At 42.7% G+C, this 11,410-nt stretch overlaps 1 protein-coding gene across 4 annotated transcripts in view; it reads left to right on the forward strand.

Annotated features, from left to right (window-relative positions):
• Positions 1–11,410, forward strand: part of adcy2a (adenylate cyclase 2a) — a 76,528-nt gene that overhangs the window by 12,343 nt on the left and 52,775 nt on the right. For all 4 annotated transcript variants that reach the window (XR_016115178.1, XM_088997777.1, XM_088997776.1 and 1 more), the window contains exon 2: positions 3,375–3,572. Coding sequence is in view for 3 of the 4 variants with exons in the window: in XM_088997777.1 (XP_088853903.1) it covers positions 3,375–3,572 (198 nt within the window). In the remaining variant the exon portion in view is untranslated. The remainder of the gene's footprint in view (positions 1–3,374; positions 3,573–11,410) is intronic.

The raw sequence follows: 11,410 nt of genomic DNA on the forward strand, positions 1-11,410 counted from the left end.
CGGGTGCGGATCCCAAAAAGCAGGCAGGAGTGAGTAGGAGGTTGTTTGACAAATTGTATTAAAATAAAGGTCAGCAGGAACAAAATGTAAAACATCAAAATCATCTGAATGGAAAAAATACAAAGTAGCAGAAGAAGACCAAAAGTAAAAGTCCGCCAAGGTTAAACAAACACATGCACAGCATGCAGCAAACAAGCAGCAAACAAGCAAGCAATGAACCGGCACCGGATGGTCGTGCCGGGTGTCCTTTTAAGTGTCAATGATTAAACGACCAGCACCTGCGAGGCTGCAGGCAGGGCTGACGTCGCTACCCGCTGGTCGCCAATCTGATCGGGACGACCAGCACCTGTGCAGGTGTAGGCGGGGCCGACAGCGCCCCCCGCTGGTCGCCAACCAGATCATGACAGTACCCCCCCTTCAAGGGGCTGCTTCCAGAAGTCCCAACAGTCTCCCAAAAGGTCCACTCGCCAGGGAACGGTCGGTGGAGAGGGCAACCGCTGCCTCTCCAGCATACGACGGGCGGCGGCCTGATGGGAACGGGACTCGGCCTGGGGTGGACGAAGACACGGCACGGATCGTCGTGGGCGTGAGTGCGATCCCTCTCGCACGTTCACGCGACGGCGCATGGCTCTGCGTGGACGTCGAACTGCCAGGCGCAGAATGGCACCCCGTACGGCCGTATGGGACCAGGTCTCGGCCGGACGCCGACGTGGGCGTGAACTGCCCGGCTCCGGGGGAACGAGACCAGTCCAGAGCCGCTCCGGGATCCAGCGGTGAGCGGGGTCTCGGACTGACGTTGACGCGGACATTGCACGGCTCGTAGTGGATGAGACTCAATTCGTCATACACGACGACAGCGTGGCTGGACGTGGGCGTGCAATGCCAGTCACCCAGTGTCACCCTTGACGGCCACCTGGAAGGAGGTCTCGGCCAGACGTTTACGTGGACGTTACGGCTCGTCGAGTGACGCAATTCAAACTCGACGAGGCTCGGGCTAACGTGGACGTAGCATTGCCAGGCACAGGGTGGAAATGAGACGGGTCCGATGTACCTGCGGGATCCGATGGTTGGCCGGTTCATTCTGTCATGGTGTGCTTGGTGGTGATGGCGGGTGCGGATCCCAAAAAGCAGGCAGGAGTGAGTAGGAGGTTGTTTGACAAATTTTATTAAAATAAAGGTCAGCAGGAACAAAATGTAAAACATCAAAATCATCTGAATGGAAAAAATACAAAGTAGCAAAAGAAGACCAAAAGTAAAAGTCCGCCAAGGTTAAACAAACACATGCACAGCATGCAGCAAACAAGCAGCAAACAAGCAAACAATGAACCGGCACCGGATGGTCGTGCCGGGTGTCCTTTTAAGTGTCAGTGATTAAACGACCAGCAACTGCGAGGCTGCAGGCAGGGCTGACGTCGCTACCCGCTGGTCGCCAATCTGATCGGGACGACCAGCACCTGTGCAGGTGTAGGCGGGGCCGACAGCGCCCCCCGTTGGTCGCCAACCAGATCATGACAATTCCTTGAGACAAATTTAATAACTGATCAGGGATATTTTTCACATTTGAAAGACAGTTGATAAATTGGGTTGTAGTGTTCTTAATGTGCTATGAGGTTTGTACACACTACATTTAAAGGACAACCGGCACAATTTTTTTGTTTCCCACTGATATCAGAAAAACGTTTTATAGCATCTAAAATACCCAAAACAGGCAGGCTGATATTTTTAGTAAAATGAAAAACCCCAATAAAAATGACTTCAAAATGAATCCGGAAATGGCCAGTTTCAGAAGGTCCCACCCCCTTGTTCGTGACGTCACGCCAAGACGTCTTGCCTTGCTCGAGAATCAAAACAATGGCTTCAGATTTGGAGAAGATGCTTTCTTGTTACTCATCCAGTTATGAATATGATTCAAATAGTTCTGAAGAGGAAAGCATAAATGTTTGCAATTGATTCAAGGAGTCCTCCCATATCAATTCGAGCCGTCAATGACAGCAATGTAGCACCCAGAAAATGCAGAAGATTGCGCCCAAGCTCCGTTGGAAATGGGCTGATTTGTCAGCTGGGAATTTGTGTCAGCGAATATCAAATATTTGTCTTGGTGCAACACACAACGATTCATCATGGCGTTATTTATGTGTTTTCCTTCTAATTTCGCCATCGACACGGATCAACACGAAGTTTTCAGACCAAACAAAGTACCCAAAATGCATTGTGGGTCCTTTCTCGGTCAGGGGCGGTCCAAACGTGACGTCACATGGGGATCGTCATCAACTCGAAAACAAGACTTCATGAATATTCAGCGCAAGTCTTAAAACGTAAACTATAGCTATATGCTGTGGAATCTTTGTAAAAAACGCTCAGTCGAAGTCATTTGAAGTCATTTTATAAATTATGGACATAACTTGTCCGGTGGCGTCGGTTCTCCTTTAATGCTTTAGGTTTAGTATTTCCGGCCCAAACACTCCCTCCATATGCTCCTGGCCCGGCCCCTCTGTCAAATTTTAGAACCCAATGCGGCCCGCGAGTCAAAAAGTTTGCCCACCCCTGCATTAACCTCACCGCACGTCACTGACTCACACAATATTGTTTATTTGTTTAGTTGGAAAACTGAAGAAGGAATCAAGAAGTGAGGTTGAGCAGTCTGGTTGTCTCATATTGCCTTGACACGAGTCAATTTTCTATAAATCGAAAATGCTGTTTTCTTTCAGTTTCTCTCAAGTTTAATTGTCCTTAAAATGTTTAAAATTTTAGACAATCTTTAAACAGTTGCATCAATTTTCATCACTCTTAACGTTTGACCCAACTTGTTTTAGAGTGTGTATTAGCAGTTTAATTGTTTGTTAAGTTTTTGGAGATTATAAAACACAATTTAGCCAAATGATTGGCAAAATATAATCTCTGCCCGTCCACATTAGAGCAAAATACCAAACTAAAGGAAACCCCTCAAAAGCTTAGATACATGCACTTTGCTCTAGACTTTTGCTCGTAATGAAAATAGGGCCTTTAAAGTCTCTTAAGTACCCATTAAGATTCTATAAACAATTTGTCTGCGATTCAGGACTTTATGGGGGAAAAAAGTAAAATTATTATTTCGTCTGTGTAAACTCTCAGTCGTACAGGAGTGGTCCATCGATGAAAAGGTTTCTTCAGCCGTCATCTGTACTTTTTTGAAGATGTCGGACGTTTCGCTTCTTAACCAAGATGCTTCTTCAGCGAAGTCAAGTCTTACTGGTAGTATCGGCCCTGTATATATATCCCTAATGTCCAGACATGGCGCCGCCAGACACAGATATTATTATTTTTCACTATTCAACTTCCTGTTAATGCAAATGTAGTTGTGGCCTTATTTTCTAATTCATGTTTTCCTGTTCCAGAACGTCGAGGACCATATGGCCTTTGTAATCACAGTTCCCACAGCGTTGGCGATCTTCTTGGCTGTATTTGTTTTGGTCTGCATTGAATCAATTTTCAAGAAACTACTTCGGGTGTTCTCCCTTGTCATCTGGGCCTGCTTGGTTGCTATGGGTTACCTTTTTATGTTTTCCGGTGGCATCGTGTGTCCATGGGACCAGGTAAGCCCAAGAAAATTATTTTGAGGTCATTTTTTTTTTTTTTTGTGCCAAAGCATGTGAATCGTTATTTATTCATAGACGGCATAAATAACTCAACACAGCTTTCTGGTTTGAAAATGAGGTCAACTTTCAAATGCCTTACATGAATTCTTTTTAATACCCTGCAGGTAAAATTCGTTGTTGCCAACAGCTTTCTTGTGAAGAGGTTTTCGAAAAGTAAGCCTACCTCTCACATGATTTCCGAACTCAGTATTACAGCAGTATATTCTATAATGCTTTGTAATGAATGCTCTTCTCTATATATTGATTACATTGGAGTATCCCTTTCTTGGATGCCTAAATTACAATTTAATTTTTTTTCCAGTCCTGTATTTTTAAATGAGATATATTCTCTCTTCGAAATTAAAATCACGTTTTGTTGATCATCAATCATCAAACCAGTTCGATTTTCAGTTGGAACCTTGAGGGCCATCTTAAGGGTAGACCTTTGATCATGCATGCATTGTAACTTGTGACTGAACGGTTGGTGGGTAAAATTGCCAGCGTCCTTCCGTCCGCATGAAGATTGCAACACGTAGATAAGTGAAAGGAGGTGAAAGAACTGACCAAGGCTCGTCCATTCTTCATATTATGGAGGAGGTATTATGGCTATTTGAGTCACCAATACAACATAGGGGCTCACTTCATTGGCATTGTGGCACATGTCAGGCCAGCTAAATGGAGTAGTAGGTGTGTTGTACACAGAGGCGAACCTCGAGTATTTTTAAATTTCTATTGGATATGTTACTGCTCGTGTTAATCAATGGCTCGATGCGTGCGTTCCTCGCACTTCTGTGTCCTGGACTGGATAACAGGGTGCAGGCCCCTTATTTTGGAGCGGATATGGCTACTGCATGTCTCTTGGTGTCACGTTTTGCAAGGTGGTGATGGTGGTTGCGGATCCCAAAAAGCAGGCAGGAGGGAGCAGGAGGTTGTGTTTGTCAAATTGTATTAAAATAAAGTCAGCAGGAACAAAATGTAAAACATCAAAGTCATCTGAATGGAAAAAACACAAAGTATCAAAAGGAAACCAAAATTAGAAGTCCGCCAATGTAAAACAAACACACGCACAGCATACAATGCATACACAATGCACAATGCATACAAAGCATACAATTGCATTCAACAATGACCCGACAGCAAATGGTCGTGGCGGGAGTCCTTTTGAGTGTCACTGATTGGGAACGACCAGCACCTGCGAGGCAGTAGGCAGGGTTGACAGCGCTACCCATTGGTCGCCAATCCGAACGTGGCAGTCCGCCACTGATCGGGACGACCAGCACCTGTGCAGGTGCAGGCGGGGCCGACAGCGCCACCCGTTGGTCGCCAACCAGATCGTGACACTTGGAAGGAGATGATGAGAGGGTACAGCCAGGCTTTGATTTTATATTTTTCTGCAGAAATTCATTCATTGAGTCTGAGCACTCTGAACTTTTGTTAAAGGACAACCGACGCCTCCGGACAACTTGTGTCCATAATTTGTTAAATCGCTTCAAATGATTTCTACTGAGCGTATTTTACAAAGATTCCACCGCATATAGCTATGTTTTAAGACTCACACTGAATATTCCAGAAGTCTTGTTTTCGAGTTGGTGACGAGTCCTCACATCATGTCACTGAAGGAACGCCCCTGACCGAGAAAGGACACACTGTAGCAGTCCTTTGATTACGTCAATGCATTTTGCGGTACTTTGTTTGATCTGAAAACTTCGTGTTGATGGCGAATTTCGACGGAAAGCACATAAATAACGCGATGGTGAATCCTTATGTGTTGTGACCAAAATGTTGAGCCCATTTTCACACGGAGCTTTGTCGCCATCTTCTGCCCCCCCCCACCCCCCTTGATGCCTCAAAATGACACGGAATAAATTCTTTAATCGATTGCAACCATGTATGCTTTCCTCTTCAGAACTATTTGAATCATATTCATAACTGGATGAGTAACAAGAAAGCATGTTCTCCGAATCTGAAGCCATTGTTTTGATTATCGAGCAAGGCAAGACGTCTTAGCATGACACAACGAACAAGGAGCCGGGACCTTCTGAAACTGGGCACTTCCGGTTTCGATTTTTTGCAGTTTCAGCACACTTTAAGTCATTTTTATTGGTGTTTTGCATTTGACTAAAACTATCATACTGTGTGTTTTGGGTATTTTAGATACAGTGAGACCTCAACTTACGAACTTAATTGGTTCCCACTTCCCAGACAGAGTGTGTAAGGCGAAAAGTGTGTATCTCCAAAAAAATTCCCATAGGAAACCATTAAAATGGGAATAATCCGTTCCCGGGTTTCCATAAAATATACTTTTCAACTAAATAAGCCTTAAAACTACACACAACCTACCTTATCCTATGTATAATAAATGTGCTATTGTATTGTAATGAAAGAAATACACTGCACTGTTTAATAAAGTCACTTTATTTACATTTGTGATGGTCATTGATGGCTCTTAATTGACACCTGTTGCTTTCTGACTTGTAAGGTCTTACGAAACTGAGGCATCACATTATCATTCATCATGTTGATGATTCTTATAGGCTTTTCTGAATGGAACTGTTCAATAAAAGCCTGCACATCAACTGTTGAATGGCCTGCTTCTGCTTGTCCTCTTGAAGGCAAATCAAATTCTCTGTGTTGATGACCTCATTATGGTCAGCAACAAGCTCCTCGATGTCATCTGCATTCACTTCGAGTCCCGTAGGTGCTGGCAGAGATTTTATGACAACAAAAGGCGCGAGTCCGATGATTCCACGGACGCGGAATAAAACGCGACAAAAGAAGGCGGGCCGGGCGAATAAAATGTCACACTCGTGTCTAACAATCACCTCGTGCAAAGCAAACACTTGGAGCACAAGCAAACATTTGGAGCACAAGACGTAGCGATGCACTTCCGTCGTAATCATGTCACTGGTGAGGTGACAGTGACTCGTTGAAATGAAATGAAATTGCAGAACGACAATGAAATGAAGTGTCGCGAACGTAGGCCACGCCCGAGCTGTCAACTCGCATGTGACAATTTAGCGTGACTATTGACACGCTGTTCCGGTGTGTGTGAAAACACTAGCTCTGATTGGCTTACCATGACACATGACTCTACCGTTTAGCTCTACCGTTTAGCCAATCGCAACTTGACAGAGGAGTGCGTTCAAGTGTAGTAACACAAAAACGTTGGGAAGTGTTTGTCACCGCTCATTCAGTTAGACAATGCTTTCCAAACAGCCTAGAGTCTTACGCGCCACCATGTCTGGACATTAGGGATATATAAATAGGGCCGATACAACCAGTCAGACTTTAGTTCGCTGACGAAGCCTCTTGGATAGGAGGCGAAACGTCCAAAACCTTCACATTTGTACAGATGACGGCTGAAGAAACCTTCTCATCGATGGACCACTCCTGTACGACTGAGAGCTTACACAGACGTATTGCTGCCAACTTTGGGAGAGACATCATTCTGCTGGTACGTAACTTAGAAAAGGCCACCTTTAAATTAGCTGACTTAAAGAACCACCTCAGATTCAATCTTAGATGTAGACAGAGCCGGTTAATTCCTAAATGCTTGAAGCAAGCACCCCTGGAACCCGGATACTTAGCCGATAAAATGCAACAAAATTATACTAGGAAAATTCTATATTTGCGAATTAGGAGACTTAACATAGAGATAAAAAAACAAACAGTCAGAAATAGAAACTTATTATTAGCGATTACAAACTAAACTTACCCACAAAATCTATCAGGAAGTGTGTGAATTTACTAAATCCGGTTATATGAGGCACCATAGCAAAACCAAAGAGAGACAAAAGGGTAAATTTCAAAAATTACTTTTACTGAAACAATCTCAGCTACTGGTAAACACGCAAAAAATTAGGAATGAACAGTTTGCAAGGGAGAATTGGATCAAAAATTTGTCAGACAGAGATCTCTCAGAGACAGAAAAGGCAGTACTTACCAAAGGTTTAAATTTCTCAGTGACTCCTAAAACTATACCTACAATAGATTACATCACAGCTACTGAATCGGCTATTAAAAATAACAAACCTTCGTATGCAGAGGCAGATGATCTACGCATTAAAATATCAGCTCTTCTCAGTAGTGCCAAACTTCCTCCGTCCAACATAACATTAGAAGAGAGAAAGGCGTTAACTACTCTACAAAAAGACAAAAATATTACTATTTTGCCAGCAGACAAGGGCAGATGCACAGTGCTTCTCAACACATTGGATTATGAAGACAAAATAAATAGGTTAATCAGTGATTCTAACACGTATGAGCAACTAAAAAGGGACCCTTCCAATAGATACAAGAAAGAAATGATTGACTGTCTCCAAAAGTTAGAGAAAGGAAAACATATAGACAAACAGATGTATTTTAGATTATACCCGGGAGAGGCCACACCATGTATCTATGGCCTGCCAAAAATACATAAAGAAGGGTTCTCCCTCAGACCCATTGTTTGTAGCATTGACTCCTCTACATACAATGTAGCCAAATATTTAAAAACTATTTTAGCTCCGTTGGTTGGTAACACAGAATATCATGTAGAGAACACCACAGGGTTTGTAGAGAGGATCAAAGACCTCATATTGGAACCTGAGGAAACTTTGGCATCATGGTGGGTTGAGGTTCAATTTGGATTGTTCGTACAATAGACTGCTTAGGCAATATAGGCTTAGTTATCTTGATGAGGTGATACCAGGGCAAATGGGGCAATCAGGCCAGTGGTAGACCTCATACTCAGGCAGGACAATAGAAGTAATCAGTGAGGACAATAGAAGTAATGAGTGGAGCCGCAGGGAGTAGTCCTCTGCTCCCCCCAACCTGAGAGCAGGGACCAATCAGAGCAGTCTGGCACCGCCACGTCTGGACAGTAGGGATATATATAGGGCCGAAACTACCAGCAATACTTTTGCTCGCTGACTAAGCATCTTTGATAAGAAGTGAAACTCCGACACCTTCAAAGAAGTACAGATGACGGCTATAGAAACCTTTTCATCGATGGACCACTCCTGTACGACTGAGAACTTACACAGATGTATGTATGTATGTATGTATGTATGTATGTATGTATGTATGTATGTATGTATGTATTTGTGTGTGTGTGTGTGTGTGTGTGCGTGTGTGTGTGTGTGCGTGCGTGTGTGTGTGTGTGCGTGTGTGTGTGTGTGTGTGTGTGTGCGTGTGTGTGTGTGTGTGTGTGTGCGTGTGTGTGTGTGTGTGTGTGCGTGTGCGTGTGTGTGTGTGTGTGTGTGTGTGTGTGTGTGTGTGTATCTATTGTAATATGGGGTTAAATTATATAATGTTTTTGGCTGCACTACATTTGGCTGTGTCAGGATCAAAACCTTCCCTCTTATTTGTAGATTGTGAGAGGGATCGATCAAACTTGCAGAAAATGTGGAATGGTTTGGTTACAGTACAATTAACAGTTATTCACCAGTACTGATGAATACAGATGTCTAATGTGAACTCATTTGTCACAAAGCAGTATTTTGAGGAGCACTGATTCACACGTCATTCTATTCATTCTTCTCCCACTCACTCAAAATATCAGCCCATTATGCCATCAGTGCACTCCGAATGCTGCATCCACGTTAATTAACATTTATCTGGCTAGATTGGCTTGTTGACTCACACTCCTGATTTGACATCCGTTACTCCCTCTACATGTGTGTTCTTATTTTGAACATTTTCAAAGAAGGGAACAAATTCTACTGATGTTTTCCATCCATCATTTATTTGCGGTTATTGTTCAGTGACAAAATTATATTTTTCAAACACGGTCCTCGATATTTACACATATGTGAATGCACAGCACCAAAAGGTGTTGCACCAGTAAATTTGACATTTTCAATTAAAAAAAATACTTATTTATGGTCTGCCGTCAAAAAACAAGGCTCTTTAGATTGACAACAAACTGCTCTATCATGACAGGGACCTGCCAGTCAAGATAACGATAGGAGAGGCTCAAAGTTGTATTTCGTATTCTGAGTGTGCCACAGTTGGTTTGGATACATTTCAGTCTCCATTTCTCAACCTGAAATCAATTGAATGCTTATCCACACCCCACAAACCCCCCTCTGTTAGCTAATGCCAGGGAGAAGGGCTTATCTGTGTGGTCCAGCTTCTACCCCTCGCTGAGAAATGTCTGTGCCCACCCTCATCTGCTTCCCATCTATCATCCTCCTTGTCCCTCATGCAGGAAGTTGTGTGTGTGTGTGTGTCTGTGTGTGTATGCGTGTGTGTGCGTGTGTGTGCGTGTGTGTGTGTGTGTGTGTGTGTGTGTGCGTGTGTGTGTGTGTGTGTGTGTGTGTGTGTGTGTGTGTGTGTGTGTGTGTGTGTGTGTGTGCGTGTGTGCGTGTGTGTGCGTGTGTGCGTGTATATAAGTCCAAACTTTTACATTTTGGACTATGGAAACATAGTAAAGGTATCTTTAACCCAACATCCCTTCCATTACATATCAATTTCTTTATCCTGTTAGTGGCAATTGGGTATCTGATGGAACTTTTAGGATAAAAAATATTACATATGAAGCAAATGACATTTTGTCTGGTGGCAAGCCAAGTAAACACAACAGCTGTCAGCAAGTGTGATCATTGTTTTGTAAGCTTATGAGTTTCATTTCCGGTTTTGATGGTGAAAGTATTCACGTTTTGGTACGATGGTGAATATCATGTGTGGTTGTTGGCTGTAAGAACCGTTTTGTGAAAGGATCCGGGTTAAAATTTCACTGAATACCGATCGCTGAAGCAAGAAAAACAAACCGGTTCGTTTGGCAATTTGCATATTCGGCACGGCAGCCAATCAGAAGCCTGCTTTGTGCGTCGGACTTTCCCGATCATTATAAGGTTCTGCAATTTCATATCATTTTCCAAAGTAGATGCACAGAACCTCAGTCCCAGAAGAAAGATTCAAACGACGCATACAAAATGTATGATGCTACAAAATGTAAATGTACATTATCCCGTGACTGTAATGTGTGTCCTTCAGAATTTTGAAAGGCACTTAGAAAGAAGAGTTCACGTGGCTTGTATCAGACAACGCAATGCAAACATTGCAATGTGCACCATGACGAACAGTGTATGGGCAAACGACAACTGGAGCAAAATCTTCAGCAAGGCATATTTACCGTAAATTAAGCAAGGGAGCATTTGTGGTAGGTGCATCCTTAATTTTAAAAAAATCATTTATACTTTGCAACAATTTTTTTTTTTTTGTTTTGCGATTAGTCGTCTTATTGTGGTTCAAGTTGTGAAAAATGGGGAAGGCAACTTTATGGCTGGGCAAGCAACTTTTTAAAGTTGTCTGCCCTGGTGTCCGCTAAACTTTTTGTCATGAGTTTCAGACACTGATACAGTATATATTTTTAAATACACAATGCATCTGCTTAACCAATGCTTTTGGGTGCGGATTGCTTCATTTTATGCAATCACTGGCGGAAATAAAACTGAGTAAATTCAAGACACCATTTTTCAAATACTGACCAGTTTAAGGTATTGACTCGATCTCATCTATGAGCTTGAGGACAAACAATATAGAATATATATATATATATATATATATATATATATATATGTGATTATATATATATATATATATATATACAGTAAAGTCTCGTTATATCGATATCGGTTATATCGATAGTACCGCTTATTACGATACTATTTTCATTTCCCTTGCACATTTCTAGTCTTTTTATGTATAATTAGTACAGTTTAGTACGATACCCGGTTATGACGATAATCCGGTTATTACGGTGCTCCTTTTCATCCCCCGCCGGCCATTTTTGTTGTTTATATCGATATATC

This window comes from Hippocampus bargibanti, linkage group LG06 (genome assembly GCF_051943395.1).
Source record: "Hippocampus bargibanti isolate YZ-2025 linkage group LG06, ASM5194339v1, whole genome shotgun sequence".
In the NCBI taxonomy this organism is placed as follows: Eukaryota; Metazoa; Chordata; class Actinopteri; order Syngnathiformes; family Syngnathidae; genus Hippocampus; species Hippocampus bargibanti.